The sequence below is a fragment of the Hypanus sabinus genome, unplaced genomic scaffold, assembly GCF_030144855.1.
Source record: "Hypanus sabinus isolate sHypSab1 unplaced genomic scaffold, sHypSab1.hap1 scaffold_214, whole genome shotgun sequence".
NCBI classification, from domain to species: domain Eukaryota; kingdom Metazoa; phylum Chordata; class Chondrichthyes; order Myliobatiformes; family Dasyatidae; genus Hypanus; species Hypanus sabinus.
Window position 1 is genome coordinate 189,095 of NW_026780246.1, and position 19,867 is coordinate 208,961.

A 19,867-nucleotide genomic window follows, 5' to 3' on the forward strand; every position below is an offset into this window, starting at 1 on the left:
TCTCACAGTGTGTCATGAACCTGTCATGGTTGTGTTTGTGTAAACACAAGAGGTGTGTGGAGTCTCAGTGTGCCAGGAACTGTGAGGTGTTTGTAGGGTATCACAATGTGTCAGGAACCTGTGTTGGTGTGTGGGGTCTCACAGTGTGTCCGGATCTATGAGGTGTTTGTGGAGTCAATTCCCTGTCAGGGGTGTGTGGGGTCTCACGGTGTGTCAGGGCACGGTCAGGTTTGTTTGGGTCTCACAGTGGGTCACGACCCCGTCAGGCGTGTGTGGGCTTTCACACTGTGTCGGGTCCCTGTCAGGGGTGTGTGGGGTCTCACAGTATATCAGGAGACTGTCATTGGCGTATGGTATCGCACAGTTTGTCGCTATCCCGCCAGAGTTGTGTGGGGTCTCACAGTGTGACTGGACCCTAACAGGGGATTGCGGGGTCTCAGAATATGTAAAGACCCTGTCAGGGATGTGTGGGGTCTCACAGTGTGTCGGTAGCCTGTCAGGGGTGTGTGGGGTCTCACAGTGTTTCGCGACCATGTCAGTGGTTGTGTTGGATCTCACAGTGTGTCAGTACCCTGTCAGGTTTGTGTGGGGTCTGGCAGTGTGTCGAGACCCTAACAGGGGAGTGCGGGATCTCACAATGTGTCAGGACCCTGCCAGGGGTGCGTGGGGTCTCACAGTGTGTCAGGATCCTGTCAGGGGTGTGTGGGGTCTCACAGTGTGTCAGGAACCTGTCAGGGGTGTGTGAGGTCTCACAGTGTGTCAGGAACCTGTCAGGGGTGTGTGAGGTCTCACAGTGTGTCCGGAACCTGTCAGGGTTTTATTCGTGGAATCACAGTGTGTCAGGAAACACCAGAGGTTTGTGGGTTCTCACAGTGTTTGAGGACCCTGTTTGGTGTGTGGTGTCTCATAGTGTGTCCGGATCTATGAGGTGTTTGTGGGGTCGTACAGTGTGTGAAGACCCTGTCAGGGGTGTGTGGCGTCTCACAGTGTTTCAGGAACCTGCCAGGGTTGTGTGAGGTCTCACTGTATGGCAGGACCCTGTCAGGAGTGTATTGGGTCTTTCAGGTTGTCTCGACCCTGTCAGCTGTGTGTGGGAGCTCACTGTTCATTACGACCATGTCAGCTGTGTGTGGGGTCTCACACTGTGTAAGGACCTTGTCAGAGGTGGATGCTAAAACATTAAGGGTATTTAAGAGCCTATTCAATAGGGACATGGATGAAAGAAAAATGGAGAGCTATAGGGTTGGGTTGGTTTAGTACTTTTTTAAGGGTATCTAGGTCAGCACAACATGGAGGGCTGAAAGGCCTGTACTGGGCTGTAGTGCTCTGTGTTTCAATGGTTCTATGTTCTATGTTGTGTCCGGTCTCAGTGTGTCAGGACCCTGTCAGGGGATTGTGTGGTCTCACAGTGTGTCAGGACCCTGTCAGGGGTGTGAGGGGTCTCACACTGTGACTATATCCCATCAGGTGTGTGTGCGGTTTCACAGTGTGTCAGGAACCTGCCAGAGGTGTGCGGGATCTCACAGTGTGTCTGGAACCAATAAGGTGTGTGTGGGTCCACAGTGTGTCAGGAACCTTTCAGGGGTGTGTGAGGTCTCACAGTGTGTCAGGAACATGTCAGGGGTGTGTGGAGTCTCAGTGTGTCAGCACCCTGTCAGGGGTGTGTTGGGTTTCACAGTGTGTCAGGAACCTGCCAGGGATCTGAGGGGTCTCACAAAGTGTCAGGACCTGTCAGGGAGTGTGTGGGCTCTCCAGGCAACGTATTCGGGTGAAACGGGGAGCGTAGGAAAACATTGATTGTTGTAATGTTTACGTTAGAGAATGTGACAGTGGGAGAAATAAATTTCTTCAATAATCAGGGAGAGGTCTGTTCTGTATTCAGAATTAGATGTGGGAATTTTACTGCTGTCACTGTTCGCTCAGCAAACAGCATGAAGAACAGTGAAGAATAAGTTTGCAGGGGAATTGTCGAGAATTCCCAAATCCTTAGCGCAGGGGAACGGAGGGGTTTTATTCTCTGAATGTGGACTGGAAAAGCATTAACACATGTGACAGAAACGTGAGCACTTTGAAAACTTCCTCTGGTGCAGTTTGAATATTAACAACTTTGGAATTTGTTCTTGGAAATGAGACAGGCTGAATGAGGGTTGTGGTCTAGATTCTTTATATTTCTTTTGAAGGGCTTTGAAAAATCAGTTAAAACATGGGCTACTGTAAGATTATTAATTTTTACGATATCTGTCTTCACTACGCTGTCTCCTCTGTTAAATGTGCAGTTGAGTAATCCAACTCAGTCTGCAATTATGAAGCCTTGCAATCTCTTTCGCCCATGCACTGCCTCGGGCTCCATTTTTACAGACACATTGTGCTTGCAGTTGTACAATAGTGGGTTTCCTATCCAGATGGTCACAATTTAATTAATTGCAATATTATTTATAGGTATTTTCAGTCCTCCCACAACTCTCGGTTTCTCTGTCCTACTTCCCATTTCTCACCCTTCCACAGTGTCCATCAGACATCACAGCAATTTCAGCTTCTGTGGACTGAGCTGAGGATTATGTCCCCATCACACCCTCATTAAAACTGACTCCTGATGAAATGCACACTATTATTGAGTGGGATATTAAACTGGATAACTGTAGCAGTGTTTGCAGTAAGGGGGCGCAGATGTGAATATAGTTGATTTCATATGCTGCTTTGGGGTTGAACAGGAATTGGGGTGCTACCTGCTTTTCTCATTAAATTATCATTGTTAATCTGTGACGAGAACTTCAATGGACTACCAGTTCTAAAAATGATTTCCTGTAGGATTTGAGGGAATTAAGATGAGGGCTGTACCGGGGGATGGGTGGTTATAGGGAAATGATTTCACCTTTCGGAGTAAGACAGTTCCCATAATTTCGGTCCTCAGATTGCCCTCTTCTCCATTCTGACTTGGGTGGAGGGATCTGCAGTTGCGGGACACAGAGAGGAGTGATCACTTTCAGCAAAGCACCCATCTCTCTGCGCTGTTCCTCATGCTGTCCTGTGAAAACTCTCCCTCCAGCAAACATTTTTCCCTGTGTCTCACTGTACTCTGTATCACGGTGGAACATTTACCTGATCAAATCCCCGTGACTCAACAACGACATGGCCCTACACAACATCGGTGGAAACAGCGGTTTATTCACTCACCTTTCAGTTCCCTGGGAATCTCCGGTACAGGTCGCTGGACCGGAACACAACCTGTTCAGATTTAAAATAATTTCACACGTTTCAATTCCTCAAATTATAAGTACATAATGACTGAATCCAAAATTAAATTAATCTCTGATACTATCTCACCATGTTCCTGTATTTCTTTCAGTATTTTATCAAACTTTGGGACAGCAATCCGCATTTTCACAAAGGTTTCCCACATCACCCTCCGGGCGCGGGAGCCTTTCTCCATCACCAGGCTCAGGAGGAGTTTAGAACTGTCCGCCCGCTCTCCCTTATCAGCGAGATCAGAGATTTTCTGTGAAGAGTAACGGTGAACATATTGGGGACTGACAGATTCACACAGAGAATGAGAAGTAAATGATGTGCTCTGTAACGGGATCACACTGAGCAGTCACCCGGACGGGTGCTGATCCTGTCTGGACATGGACTGTACATTCTGAGTGCAGAGCACACGGAGGGACATTCACCGTGAACCTGGTCCACCAGTCAACGAGATCCTGGCTGGTCTGTGACCTCTTCATTGACGTGGCTCCAAATCCATAAGTAATTCCTCACCAGATCTGACCGTGTAAAGCAGAAATCAGAAAATAATGATCACAGATGAAGAAAGAAATCAGGAGGGTTTTTGCATCAGCGTGAACAGTCTCGGAGAAGTTACAGAAAAGATGATTCATCTCCTCAGTCCGCCAGTGTCCAACATGACAGCGGATTACCGGCTGACACCCGATGCCTTTCCTTTGCCTTTTCCAGTGGAGGGTTATTCAATGATTCCACATTACAAAATGGCAGTATTCCCCGATCGACACTCTTTGCAGTTACAGATTGTAACACAATCATCTCCACCCAGAACAGAACACACTGGAGCTCCTGTGGCACCCACAGATGATTCCCCTGTTCTCACTGACATCCTGCCGTCACGCCGCACGGTCTTCCCAAACCGAAACCTCCCGTCATATTTCCATTCAATACTGTAAGTCCAGACAACTGTTACTTGCTCAACTCACTCTGAACACTGAGCAGCCACCCACCAGTCTGCGGGGTCTTTTCACTCCTTTCTATCACTGGTTCAGATTCACATTTTTGTGATTGCAGGTACAGTATTTATTTCCCAGTCATTCTTTTATCTAATTTAATATCTGATGAGTGAGAGTTCCGACACCCATCAGTCCTGTGATGTGTGAAAATTCAAACCCATTCTCCCTCCCACTCACCCGATGTTCCTCTCCGCTGAACTGATTCTCGGCCGTTAACGCCAGGCTCACTCCGTGCACCCCTCCTTCCATCGCCTGCTCCAGCCTGTCCCGGTAGAAGTCAGTCAGCTGCAGCAACTGGAAATCGTTCCAGCTTGCCAGGAGCTCGGTGATTGCTGAGCTCGGACCTGTGAAAGACAGTGGGGAAAATTAAAGAAATTACTGTCCCCATATTGGGCAGCAACTTTCTCTCTGGAACCTAAAGATGGTGTGGCAGGTCACCAAACACAGTCCGAAATATATATGGTAGGGGAAGAGGGGTATGAAGAGGGAGTCAAAGAGGGAGGGGTGAGAGATCCGGTGGTAGGGGGAGTAAGCTGGAGATAGGAGAGAAGGGCAGGGGGAGCTGGGGAGAGAGAGAGAGAGAGAGAGAGAGAGAGAGAGAGAGAGAGAGGCGGTAGTGGAGGTGGAAGGGAGAGGTGGGGAGAGACGCAGAGGAGAGAGAGAAGGGTGGAGTGAAGAGAGGTGGAGAGGAGAGGGGGACGAGGGGTGGGGAGAGACAGAGGAGAGGAATGGAAGGGTGGGGAGAGACGGAGGAGAGGAGGACGAGGGGTTGGGAGAAATGGAGAGGAGAGGGGGAAGAGACGGGTAGGGATGGACGGAAAGGAGAGAGGGATTGGAGGGTGGGGAGAGATGGAGAGGAGAGGAAGGTAGAGAAGGGTGGGGAGAGACGTAGAGCGGGAGGCGAGTGGTGGGGAGAGACAGAGAATAGAGTAGTGGTGAGAGATGAAGGAGGAGTGGGGAGAGATGGAGAGGAGATTGCACTCATTCGACTTGTGACTGTGTTACCCCAGAGATGTTATCTCTCTCCGCCATCACTCTGCAGCTTTCACAAAGTGCAGACACTGCATTAAACTCAGATACAGAGTCAAGGCAACTGCCGACATACTCGTAACCTCTCTTGATGTTGACATCACTGGAACTCCTCCACTACCCGTCCTTTCAGCCATGTTGAGGACAGCTGTGGTCAGATTTTGCTGCTCTGTAACAAATAAAGTTGACAGTAGAGCGTCAAGGACTGATTCAATTATAAAAGAGAACACTGTTTTGTTTTAAACAGAACGACTCCCTTCCAAATATCCTGGGCCTATACACTGAAAACTTGATACGACCAAATATACCTGCGCTCATCCACCCACAGTCACACAATACCCATTTCCCCTATCCCTGGCTCGAACACCTTTCCAGCATTTCCCAGAGTATCTACTCGCTGTATTGATGGCAACTCGATTTTAGGAACCAATCTTGTGTCCTGGACCTGGAGTAATGCGTCAATGGAATGGCAAGGCAGATTAAGCAGACAACACACACTGCATTTGGTCTTCCTACCACTGGTGGCGCTATGGTGAGTAATGGACGATTGTTACAGCAGTGTGGGCTGAAACGTTTCTGCTGACCAATGGGACATCTATTCCTCACGTCACTGAATTATACAGATTTCTCAGTCACACCTGAATCTCACGGTCTCCTTGCAGTTTAGCATTGGCACCTATGGCAAAATATGATTTCAGTCTACATAGAAACACTCTGACATCCTGAACAATGCAATCCCACCCATAGTATCACGACATCTTATCCAGAACTACGACATTTTCTCCGGCAGGATTTTAAGATCATTATTAGGACCTAACCTCCGGTCAAGATTTGTTTACGCATTCATCTGGCTATTATCAGATAGTTACATGACACCTTTTTGAACACAATGTAGACCCACCAGACATCAAAAACAGCAAACGCAAAATCAGATTTACAATAACTAAAATAAAATGCTGGAATTATTGAACACGACAGACAGTACGTTGATACTTCGGGTCGAAGACGGTGTAATCAAAGCTGAGCCTGTCTGTAGCAGCCTCTAACTCTCTGCTCTCTATCTGTATTCTGTGTTGCGTATTTATGATTTTCTTATGATCTGGGGTGGGGGCGGGTAAAAGCGAAGGGAATCAGTTACATATTTGTGCTTTGTCCTGTGCAGTACACAGCTGGGGACTAACGGATATATATCTTTTATTATCATCCACTCAAATACATGAAGTTACTCTTGTGTAGACTTTAGTCTCATCGCTACAAGGTTGTATGTTTTCTGACTACTAATAAAGGATCGAATACACCAACCTTCACAATCACCAACTCTTGCAATCAATATTGGACCTGAAGGCACGCCATACAACTATAACAAATCCCTGGGGGTCGCCAACAATGTCAATTTGGTTTGGCTACATTCTCAAAAAATGTTTCTCAAACTGACGATTATTTTAAATATAATACCATAAGATAGAGGAGCAGAGGGAGTCCACTCGGCCCGTCTAGTCTTCTCCGCTATTCAATCAAAGACTGATCATCCCCTCTTCCTTGCCTTCTTCACCCATACCCTTCGATGCCCTTGCAAATCAACAATCTATATATCTCAGCCTTAAATACACCCATTGACGGCCTTAACAGCCGCTCGTTGCAACAAATTCAATAGATTTACCACCCTTTGACTAAAGTAAGTTCTTCGCATTTCTGTTCTAAATGGACGCCCTGAAATCCTGAAGTTGTGCCCTCTTGTCCTATAATCCCTTACGAGGAGAAATAACTTTGCCATATCTAATCTGTTTAGGCTTTTTAACATTTGGAATTTTTCTATAAAATCCCCCCCCCCCATTCCCCTGAACTCCCGGGAATAAATACAGCGCAAGAGCTGTCAGGCGTTCCTCATACGGTAACCCTTTAATTCCTGAAATCATTCTCGTTAATCTTCTCTGAACCCTCTCCAATGTCAGTATATCATTTCTCATATAAGGAGCCCAATACAGCACACAATACTCCAAGTGTGGTCTCGCGACTGTCTTATAGAGCCTCAACATCAGATCCCTGTTCTTATATTCTGTATCTCTAGAAATGAATGCTAACATTACATTCGCCTACTTCACCGCCGACTCAATCTGGAGGTTAACTTTTAGGGTATTCTGCACAAGGACTCCCTTTTGTATCTCCGTATTTTGAATTCTCTCCCCATCTAAATAATAGCCTGCCCGTTTATTTCTTCCACTAAAGTGCATGACCGTACCCACTTTGCAACATTTGATTTCGTTTCCACTTATTTGCCCATTCCCCTAAACTATCTAAGTCTCTCTGCAGGCTCTCTTATTCCTCAACACCGCAAGCTCCTCCACCTACATTTGTTTCATCGGTAAATTTAGCCAGACATCCATTAACCCCGTAGTCCAAATCACTGACATACTTCGTAAAAAGCAGCAGCCCCAACATCGACCACTGTGGAACTCCACTGGTAACCGGCAGCCAACCAGAATAGGATCACTTTATTCTGACTCTCTGTATTCTGCCGATCAGCCGACGCACTGAGATTTCAGTGTGAACTCGATCATATTGTGATCACGGTTCCTTAAGGTTTCCTTCACCTTGAGCTCTCTTATCACCTTCGGATCATTGCAAAGCACCCAGTCCAGCAAAGACGATGCCCTACTGGACTCAACAACAAGCTGTTCTTAAAAACCATCTGTTTGACATTCTACCAATTCTCTCTCTTGAGCTCCATTACTGACCTGGTTTCCCCAATCCACTTTCATGTTAAAATCCCCAACGATTATCATGACATTGCCTTTCTGACACACCTTTTCCATCTCCTGCTATAATTTGTAATCACATCTTGGCTGTAGTTTGGAGGCCTGTTTACAACTGCAGTTAGAGTACTTCTACCCTTTCCCTTTTCTTAACTCAACCCACATAGACTCTACACCTTCCGATGGTATGTCAGCCCTTTCTAATGATTTAATATTATTTCTTATAGACAGGGCCATATCACCTCCTTATCTGCCTACTAACCTACCTTTCTGATACACCGTATATCCTTGGGCATTCAGCCCTCAATGGCAGCCATCCTTTGGCCAAGTTTCAGAAATGGCCACAACCTCATTCTCTCCAATCTGCAGCTGAATTTCAAGAACTTCCATTTTATTTCTTATGAGGCGTGCATTCAAATACAACACTTTGAGTCCAGTATTTACTGTTTTAACTGCACCTCGCCTCTATTAATATTTAAATCTTACCACTATCTGTGTTTATGCCTCATCTCCTGCCTATTGTTTCTGTCATCTCTGTTGAAGGTTATCTTCGATTTATTTCTGTTTCCCCTTCCTCAGCCCTGTCACTCCGGTTCCCACCCCCGGATAAATAGTTGAAACCCTGCCTAACAGCTCTATTAACCCTGCCTACTCGGATATTTTGGCTTCAGGTGTATCCCGTCCTTTATGTACAGGTCGTCCCTTCCCCCAGAAGCGACCCCAGTGATCCCAGTAATCCTGTCCCCCACACCAGTCTCTCAGCCACGCATTAATATGCCTGATCATGCCATTGATGAAAACACTATTTGGAGAACGCTAATAGTAAACACTAATAGGAGATTTTAGAACAACATTAGGACACAACGCTGTGCCCATTTCTATTTCTAAACTTTCAATGTACAGTCGCGCAGCAAAAAGTTTTCAAGTCGTTCCCGGACTGCTAAAAGAACCTCGAAAATCACCAGATCTCACTGATTCTAAAATCAAACCTCACTGAAATTTGCAAGTATAATGGTCTCAGTGAACAAATATATAATCGTCCCTCACACCGCCACACCTGGGGATGATAAGGATTTATCTTTCTGTTCACAGTAAGACAATTAGAAAAACGAGTATAATGAGGCTATTCGGCCCATCCAGTCTCACCCTGCGTTTCTCCTTAAACCCTCAATCTCCTTACAATCAAGAAAATCGCTGCCTCTGCTCTACCACACTGACAGCTCCCAACAACTTTCACAGATTAACCGCTCATTCGCTGAATAAATTCCACTCATCTCAGTTTTAAAGGGAAGTTTCTTTATTCTGAAGTTGCACCCTCGGATTTCAGACTCTGACCAATGGAAATATTCTCTCCACGTACACTCAATTCAGGCTATTCAATATTCAGAGGTTTAAGTAAGTTCCCACGTCCCGTCACTCTGAACTCCACTGAGCACAGGACCAGAATCATCAAACGCTCCTCGTAGTCAAAGCCTGTCATTCCTGTCATCATTCTTGTGAACATTGTTAGCAACAACTGTACTGAAACACATTTTCAGGAATAACGGGCAAATCGGTACCAGGATAATTTACGGTGAAAAACTGTGATTTATTTTTTACTGTTCTACTAACTATCCCAAACTGAGCACCTATGCTCAGGTTACTTATCAGAAGATTAAACAATTCTAGGGTGAATGTAATTTTAAAAAAACTGAAATTATTTGAGACGGTCAGCAGGTAAGGAAGGAAAAGCTGTTGGGAGAGGAACAAAGAAACAATTCAGTTACACAAATTTCACAGAATGGCTTCAAACATTTTCCACTTTTAGTGCAGATCACCCGCATTCCGACTTTCTCAAATCGAAATATAACACACACAATCTAGTGCAAGATCTTAGCTGGCCATCCCAGCCCCGAACCGTAGACTGTTTTCTCTTTTCCATAGATTTTCCCTAGCCTGCGGAGTTCCTCCAGCATTTTGTGTGTGTTAACTGGAGATTCTTTATGATTTCCGCTCCCTGACAGACAGGTGACAGTAGGGGGTAATATCCACATACAGTCTGAACTCTCGACCGTGTCCATTTCACTGTTGTAAACACGAAACAGCTCATTTAATCTCAGCATTTGGAATTGGAGCTTATCCTCTCCTCAGAATAGCAGTCTTTGCTTCCCAAGGAACTTCAGAACCAAATATCTGAGCCCAGAAGAGAAACACTCGCTCAACACGTTAAAACCTCAGTGGCCCGATGCTCGGGTCGATTTTACCTGGATCAAAAACTGATATCAGGATCTAGATCTCCTGTAAAACGGGAGCAGGGAATGGTATCACGTGACCGGTGGAAGGTCTCCCACCTGAACCGGTGACTCTGCTCCTCCCCCACAAACACTACCTACCCACCGCTGCATTTTCCAAATTATTTCAGTTACACCAGCTACATTTTAAATTATTCCCTCCGTATCTTCCCTGATCCCTTCCCTCCTCCACCGGTTCATAGAGTTATGAGTTCTTCACATCCCAGTCCAACACACAATTCAGACCCAAATGGGAGATGTGCAGGTTTCATTTAAATCACTTTTGTGTACAAACACTGATTTCTATTCACATTCCTCCGGTCTCACTGGACGGGAACACTGAAATATCATTAACTGAGAAACGGCAAGAGGTGAACTGTTTAGTTTACGGTGAGTGTCACTTTATAAACGCCTGGAGGAGGCGGAACTATGATGTCAGTGTAACAAGCTGTAAGAGACCGCTGGGACTCGCCATAAGAAGAGAGAGAGAGAGAGAGAGAGAGAGCGAGGGAGAGAGAGAGCGAGGGAGAGAGACTGGACTGCAAGCTGCTGGCGGTATTTTACAGAAACAATGGGTAAAGTTTGATACTTTCCAATACCCAAAGGATTGGATTCATCAACGGCACATAATATATCGGATGTGTGACTGTCACTCGTATGATCCATACGTGGATTCTGTTGGAGTATCCTGTGGCAATCACGTTTGTTAACCTTTACCTGGATCCGGGTGTGCTATGTGGTAACCACTTGTGCGAAGGGATATTCTGTGACTGTCATCGTGTGGTAGTTCTACGTGGATTTCGGAACGACTCGGCGGATAAGATCTTCGGCAACTGTTACTTCGACTTCCCCAGCGTGGATCCCGTGGAACTGCGTGATCCCCTCTCTCTACATTTTAACGTGGATTTACAAATCTCTCCCCTCATCCATTCCTTGAATTGCTGAACCTTTCTACTCTGCCATCTTAAGACTTTAGTAAATGCTCCAAAGCTTGATTTTTTGTGAGCCACACACATGCATAACAGTGTTGACTTCTGTCTATTTCGTTTAATTTTCTATTTTCTCGAGTAGATACTAATGAAGACAGCGGTTTTAACCTTAAATCCTGACTCATTTGTGATCTATTGATGCTGGTTTGTTACAGTTCACATTCAGCCCTTCAAACCATCAACAAGATGGCGGCTGCTCTCCCATCTCAGCTTCATGTTTCTGCCCGATCCTCATCTGCCGAAGTCTGTTTTACGTCAGGATGATTACTGAGACTTCACCGCCCTCGGTGGTGGGGATTTACAGACATTCACCACCCTCGGAGTGGAGACATTTCCCCTCATCTCAGTCCCGGACAGCCCACCACCTTTTTCAGAGACTGGGATCCCTGGTTCAACCGGTAATGATGTTCTGCGTTTCAATGTGTTCACCTCTCAGTCCTCGATTCTCCAAATGAAAGGGTTATCACATTTAATCTTTCTTCAAACGATGACCCCACCACTCAAGGGATTACTCTCTATAACTAATATTATCAAGCATCTTTGTTAATCCTCCATGGAATTAATTTCCATCTTCTGCAGCTCCGTGTTGCCCCTGCCACTCATCTCCCATCCCTGTCACTATTTTCACCTTCCCACCTCCCCCCTCACCTGGATCCACCTCTCACTCCCCAGCTCTTGCCCCATCCCCACCCCTCACCTCTTTTCTCTGACTATTTCCCGTCCACTCTCAGTCCAGAGGGAAGGTCTCGGCCCGAAATGTTGACGGTCCATTTCCCTCCACAGATGCTGCCCGACCCACTGAGTTCCTCCTTCAGTTTGTTCTTTGGTCTGTATAACCGTGTTAGTATGGGGAGCGGGATTTTACACCATATTTCAAGTACAAACTCAACAAAGCACAAATAATTGTTAAAGTCATTTCACTCTGATATCCAATAACTTACACAATAAATTCAATGTAGCTTTGACCTTCCTCCCTACCCACTGCACCCTAGTCCCTCACCATTTACTTACACCCTGTTTTTCTGCTTCTCCTACAGAAGTGGGTGATCTCACATTTCCAACACTGGACCAGCCGACCTGTTGTTCCCACTCACTCCTTTTGCTTCAGTTATGCTGAAATCTCTCGACAACAGACACAGAACCGTACAGCACAGGAACAGGCCCTTCGGCCCACAATATTGTACTCAACCAATTAAATTTGTTACCGAAATGTTAACCAATCAAATCCCTTCTGCCTACAAAATGTCCACAATACTTCTACTTCCCTCAGATCCGTCTGCCTATCGAAACGTCCCTGAGAAGTCCCCAAATATCTGCCTCTACCACCATCCCAGACAGCACATTCCAGCGACCCACCACTCTCTCTGTAAGGAACACTTGCCCCTGACATCTCCTTTCAAACTACCCCTTTTCACCTTGAATGTATGGCCTTTGGTGTTAATCATTGCTACCATTGTAAAAGATATTTTCTGTCTACTCCATATATGCTTTGCATAATCTTATAAATGTCCATCCAGTCTCCCTCCAGCCTGCGCCACTCTGGAGAAAACAACACAAGTTTGTCCAGCCTCTCGTTACAGCTCATGCCCTCTAATCCAGGCAGTGTCCTGGTAAACCTCTTCTGCGCCCTCTCCAAAGCCCCGACATCCTTCCGAGAATGGGAGCGACCAGAACTGTATGAAACACTCCAGATGTGGTCTAATCGAGTTTTATAAATTTTGAATGCAATATCTTGACTAATAAAGGCAAACATGCCATTTGCCTTCTTAACCACCTGTCAATCTGTGTAGCTACTTTCAGGGAGCGATGAACTTGGACTCCAAGATCCCTGTGTTCATCGACACTGATAAGGGTCTTACACTTAACAGCGTACTGTCTCTTTACATTCCACCTACCGAGGTGCCAAGATGATAATCACAATCAAATCTCCCTGAGTTTTCTCAGGTCCTGTTGAATTTATTTCCATGTGCACAAGTACGGGAAGGTACAGGAACAGAGAAACATTGACATCTGGCAGCATCACAGGTAAGTACATCCAGATGGCACACAAACATAAATTATACAAAATCTATGTCAGTAACAATATAAAATATTGTTTTAATGTCATTAACAATATATAGAGTTTTGTGAAGTGACCAATTTATAAATATACGGTATGTATTGATAGAAAATTTAGAAATGTTGAACTTGATCTGTCAGTCAAATTGTTGACACAGTTTGTGATCTACTGGACTATAAGCAGCTGTCCCTATAACACCGACTGGGAATTCCTGCAGGCCCAAGAGCAGTCTGGTTATTCCTTCTCTTTAAACATACAGACAACAGGAACAGGAGCAGGCCCCTCGACCCCTCGAGCCGGTCCTGTCATTCAATAAGACCCCATACCTGTCCATTCTTGCACCCCCTCAACACCACTCATATCCTTACTTTGCCCGGATCATTAGCCCCACTTACAGGTCAACAGTCTGCCCATGTATGTCCACCAATATGCTGAAATCCTCTGCTCACCACCACCTTGGGCTCAGACATTTCCACAGACATGTCCCTCCTGTCCCCACCGAGACAAACATCCTGTCCGACCCGTCTCACACCATCTTTATCATTTCAATTAAACTCCCCCCACTTCTTCAGGCGGGATCGCTCCCACCTCGAGGAGCCGGCAACAAGCCGATGGACCAAGCGGTCTCCCCCTGCTTTTCAGCCATACATCAGACACCTGCTGCAGAAGACGGTTCACAAACGCCCCCAACTTCCCTCGGACGGAAATGGAGATAAATAAAAAAGGGGGACATTTAGTTTGAGGTTTGTTCCGCTTTGACAGAGAGTTCGGAACGCGAGCGGGAGACCGGTCTGTGGTGGTACCACCCTCTCGACTGGCCCTCCTCTACTATTGGGTGTAACCAGTAATTGACATCTCTTCGCATCAATGAGAATAACGTAGCTTGTAAATACTCTGTTGAAAGCGCCGGTGGTGGGGGTCGGGGGGGGGGGGGGGGTCGTGATTGGACCCTCAGCCGTTAACCCGTCTCAATGCGAGCCTCGCCGCGCGGTTGAGTGAACTCGGCCTTTTCTCCTTGCAGCGACGGAGGATAAGTTAAGTGATAGAGGTGTATAAGGTGATGAGAGGCATTGATCCTGTTGATAGTAAGAGGCTTTTTTTCCCCAGGGCTGAAGTGGCTACAACGAGAGGGCATAGTTTTAAGGTGCTTTGAAGTCGGTACAGAGAAGATGTCAGGGGTAAGTTTTTTGCACATAGAAGGGTGATTGCGTGGAATGGGCTACTGGCGACGGTGGTGGAGGCGCATACGAGACAGTTGTTTAAGAGACTCCTGGATAGGTACGGAGCTCAGAAAGATGGAGGATTATTGGCAACCCCAGGTAGCTCTACGGTAAGGACATGTTCGGCACAGCTCTGTGGGCCGGAGGGCCTGCATTGTGCTGTAGGCTTACTATGTTTCTGTGTGTGTGACGTAAAAGTACCGCACACGTATCGTTAGGTCCTGGTGGCCGTTTATTCTGGTTTCAGAGCTACAAAAAAAATCAACCATGGGATTCGCCCGGCTGTGCCGTTGTTGGGGTAGGCAGCGTGCTTTTTTTCTCGAGTTTGGTCACAAAGTCCCGACTGATTTGGGAGAACTATCGAGGCTGATCTGGTTTCGAGTAAATTAATCAATGCAGAGTTTTGCTGTTCAGTATTTTGGAAAAAAGAACATCTGTTTTACAAATGTAAACCAGAATTGCCAGCTGGGTCCCCACACAGTGTATTAGACAACAGAAACCCTCTCGTCCCTGTAGACTTTGTCTCCTGATAATCTCAACACCCTGACAATGTGAACAATAGGTATCCTTCCTCTAGGAGCCAGGGGATCATTCGGACAGCTGGTCGCTGAGAGGAATTATGTTTGTTAACTGGTAAAATTCGCCCAGAGTCGGATGGATGGAGTTGATGTGGAGATCGGGAGTGTCACAGAGAAAGGACTGGACAGACGATCCCTCTCCATTGTCCATCCGGCTGCCGACAAATGGTGGGTCTGCGGGGATCTCCGGCCACTCGGGGCCACCCGAGGTCCCCTGACCACTCGTGGTGCTGAGGGGTCTGTGTTGGGGTCGTGGAAAGACACATGGAGTCTGCAGCAGGATTAATATGGAATCGGGAGCTTGTCTCTCGGTCCAACACTGTGATGTCCAGCTCACCGAGTTACTCATAAATTCCATCCCCTGACGTAGCTGGGGCACATACGTAAAGCACAAAGTTGGATGTAAATCGTTCATCAATTTAATGATTTTTTTCAGCTCACCATATAAATAAAATTATATCTCTCTTCGAATGCAGTCATTATACAAGGTTACATTATTTAAATTGTCAGAGCTTTTCCAGTCAAATTACCAATACTGTACCCAAAACTGGACTACACGTCCCTCAAAACTGATGCTGCAGATAATGAAATCATGGCTGATCTGATCTGAAATTTCATTCCGTATTCCCCCATGTCTATCCCTGTAACCCACTGTTTATCAGGAATCTCGGCCTTTCACAGAATCACATGCTTTGCTTCCACTGGCCATTGAGGAGAAGAGTTCAAAACACCCTCAGTCAACACAGGAACAGTAGATGTATCCGTCTGAAATTAGAAATTCTGAAAAGGGAACGGATGTTTGCTGTACAGATCCCGCACCTTCGCTTTGAAGCAGGTGGCCATTGTTCTGGAGCTGTTCTTAATCTTTACTAAGCCTGTGGAAAATGTCAATCGTGCAAACAGGTAACATAGAAAGACATGGAACATAGAAAACCTGCAGCACAATACAGGCCCTTCGGTAAACAACGTTGTGCCGAATATATCCCTATCTTAGAAATTACCAGGGTTACACATAGACCTCTATTTTTCTAAACTCCATGTACCTGTCCAGGAGTATCTTAAAACAGCCTAGCGTATCTGCCTCCACCATCATTGCTGGCAGCCCATTTCACGCACTCACCACTTTCTGCGTAAGAACTTACCCCTGACATCTCCTCTGTACCTACTCTCCAGCACCATAAACTTGTGGTTTCTCGTGCCAGTCATTCAGCCCTGGGAAAAAGCCTCCGACTATCCACACGATCAATGCCTCTCATCATCTTATGCACCTCTATCAGGTCAACTCTCATCCTCCGTCGCTCCAAGGAGGAAAGGCGGAGTTCACTCAAACTGTTTTCATAAGGCATGCTCCCCAAACCAGGCAACATCCTTGAATATCTCCTCTTCACCGTTCCTATGGTTTCCACATCCTTCCTGTTGTAAGGCGACCGGAACTGAGCACAGGGTCCTATATAGCTGCAACATTACCTCGTGGCTACTAAATTCGTTTCCACGATTGATGAAGGCCAATACACCGTACGCCTTCTTAAGCACAGAGTCAACCTGCGCAGCTGCTTTGAGCGTTTTTTGGACTCGGAACGCAGATCCCTCTGATTCTCCACGCTGCGAGGGATCTTACCATTAATACTACATTCAGCTATCATATTTGACCTACCAAAATGAACTACTTCACGCTTATCTGGGTTAAACTCCAACTGCCACTTCTCAGCCCAGTTTTGCATCCTATCTAAGTCCCGCTGTAACCTCTGACAGACCACTACGCTATTCACAACACCACCAACATTTGTGTCATCAGCAAACTTACTAACCCATCCCTCCACTTCCTCATCCAGGTCAATTATAAAAATCACAAAGAGCAAGAGTCCCAGAACAGATCCCTGAAACACACTACTGGTCACCATGCAGAATATGACCCGGCTACAAACAGTCTTTGCCTTCTGTGGGCAAGACAGTTCCCAAGGCAATGTCCCCTTGGATCCCAAACATCCTTACTTTCTCAATAAGCCTTGTATGGCGTAACTTATCAAATGCCTTGCTGAAATCCATATACACTGCATCCTTCATCAATGTGTTTAGTCACATCCTCAAATAATTCTAACAGTAGGAACACAAAAAGCACAGCCGCGAGAAGTGGTTCAAAAACAAAATATCTCCTTGATCGCTGATTCAATGCAGAGACAACTGGTTGTTTGGAAATAAAGATCCGAAATAAATATCAGAAGCTGAATTATTCTCAACTCAATTCCCAAGGTTTTCTGAGAGTGTGGATACCGTGTGTCGTTTCTGACAAATAGCCTCGCCCACTGCCCCAGGCGGATCTCACGTAACCAGGGCAACACACAGAGTGCTGGGGGAACTCAGCAGGTTAGGCAGCATTTACTGATCGGCGTCAACAGTCGGCCTTGCGAACCGAGTCCCTTCATCAGGACTGGACTGGAAAGGGGAGCAGGGCAGACGATTGACTGATCTGGAAGGTGCGGTTTGTTGTTCTGGGAGACTCGGTGCTCAGGGTCTGCGTGCGTGTCAGAACATTCCTCTGAACAGGGAGCGGCCGCTCCACTGAAATCAAATCCAAACTGTCATTCAAGTGTGAAGAGAGTTTATTATCGTATTTAACCCTTTCTGCTACAGGGAAGAGCAGTAGAACCAAAGGCACAATGTAAAGAACATTACTGGGATCTCGAACGTCGACTGTGCTCTTTTCCATAGACGCTGCCCGGCCTGCAGAGTTCCTCCAGCATTTTGTGTGCGTTGCTCGGATTTCCAGCATTTTCCGTTTTCTCTTGTTTCAGAGAGATCGGCGACGGGGTCACTGCCCCGCGGGATATTTCCCATGTTACTACCAGTGGGAAAGATTTTTTTTCTGCTCGCACTCAGTAGCAACCACTCTCGTTTCTCTTAATCCATTTGGATAGTAATTGACTCGTTAGCATGAACATGTCAGGACTTCCTTCTCCCACGCAATTCTCTCCCGATACCGACCCAAAGCTGAGCCTCGCTGTAAAAGCTGAATAATTGTACATAATCATAGACAACACTTACCTCTGGTATTGTAACCGGACGGTGTTCAGTGTGGTCCCGGGAAATCACTGTCTGACATCCCGGCTGAGCGACAATGCTACTGCACCTGCTTTCTGTCCGGATTTCCGTGTAGTTCCCTTCTTTTTCTTTCATAGCAACCAGTGGGGCGGAGTTTCTATGTTTAACTCAGCGAGCCCCGGACTGCGGATTTGATCAAGCCCGGGTTCTTGGAGAATCTGAGCTCCGCCCCGTTTGTAAACTGGACTGCCTGGAGTAGGTAGAGGTTCAGTTCAAACGTTCCTTACCTGTTCAGGTACAGGGAGCTGTCTTTCTTCTGAAATTAAACCAAACACGTTCGGCTATATGTATTCACACTCAACTGGAATAAATCTGGTCAAAAATAGTCAGGAAGGAAAAGTTAATCTCCAGAAATTTTGATCACACAAGAACACACGAGGGGATGTTGGGCCTCCTAACGCGTATTAAGACTATAAGACCATAAGACATAGTAGAATTAGGCCTTTCGGCCCATCATGTCTGCTCCGCCATTTACTCATGTCTGGTCCTTTTTAACCCCTCCTCAATCCCACTCCCTGGCCTGCTCCTCATAACATTTGATAGGTGGATTTGTCCCCAGAGCTTTATGGGGCTTACTCCATTTCACTGAAGGAGGTAAGAGATGAGATCGCCGGCCCCTTGCTCAGTATGTTTCTGTCCTCTCCAGCCACCGGCGAGGTCCCGGAGAACAGGCAAGCCGATAATTTTGCAACGCTCTTTATGAAAGGGGTAAGGAGAAGTCCTGGGAACTGTAGACCGATGGGTCTCACGTCAGGTGGAGTGAAGTTGCTGAAGGACATTATTCGGGTTAGGATTTTTGAGCATTGGGAAACCATGGCCTAAGTACGGAGAGCCATTTTGGCTATGTGTTTATTAGTACGAGTCTTACCAAATTAAGCGTTTTGACAAGACGATGAGAAAGATTGATGAGGGTGAGACACTGAACGGTGTCTACATGGATATTAGTAAGCCATTTGACTGTCCGTCGTGGGAGGCTAATCCAGAAGAGGAGGATGCACGGGATCCGCAGTAGATTCGCTGTTTGAATTCAGAACTGGTTTGTGCATGGACGACAGGTGGTAGTGCTGAAGAGAGTGATTCGAGCTGGTGGGCTGTAATTAGTGGAGGTCCGCAGGCGTCTGCATTTGAGACCTTTTTTCTGTTTCTGCTGTATCTGGGCGATTTGCATGAAAATGCATAGAAATCGATTAGTACATTTGTGGATCATACCAAGGCGGGTGGAATCGTCAATCGTGTAGAAGACTGGCAATAAATACAACGTGATGTAGAACAGTCACAGATGTAGCTGAGAAATAGCAGATGGAGTTTAACCCAGTTAAATATGAGGTGTTGCACGTCGGTAGGGCAAAATGCAAGGAGACAGTACACTGTTAGAATCAAGATCCTTAACAGTATTGTTGAGCAGAGATCTGTAATCCAAATTCATAATTCAGTGAAATTGGCTACACTGGTCGATCAGGTGGTTAAGAAGGCTTATGGAATGCCTGTCTATATTAGTCGAGACATTGAGCTCAAAAGTTAGGAGATAGTATTGCAATTTTATTAAAACTCTAGTAAGGCCACATCTGGTGAAAAGTTATATTTCCTTTCATTCCACGTTGAAAGGATGTCGAGGCTTTGGAGAGGGTGCAGAAG

General features: G+C 46.2%; 2 protein-coding genes across 2 annotated transcripts in view; both read right to left on the reverse strand.

The window, feature by feature from the left end:
* LOC132387728 (NACHT, LRR and PYD domains-containing protein 3-like) overlaps positions 1–19,867 on the reverse strand; it is a 331,928-nt gene that overhangs the window by 179,878 nt on the left and 132,183 nt on the right. The gene's annotated exons all lie outside the window — the stretch shown is intronic.
* Positions 1–19,867, reverse strand: part of LOC132387732 (NACHT, LRR and PYD domains-containing protein 3-like) — a 57,062-nt gene that overhangs the window by 14,497 nt on the left and 22,698 nt on the right. Inside the window, exons 2-4 of the mRNA XM_059960093.1 lie at positions 4,413–4,579; positions 3,325–3,496; positions 3,175–3,225 (exon numbers count right to left, since the gene is read on the reverse strand). Of these exons, the coding sequence (XP_059816076.1) occupies positions 3,175–3,225; positions 3,325–3,496; positions 4,413–4,579 (390 nt within the window). The remainder of the gene's footprint in view (positions 1–3,174; positions 3,226–3,324; positions 3,497–4,412; positions 4,580–19,867) is intronic.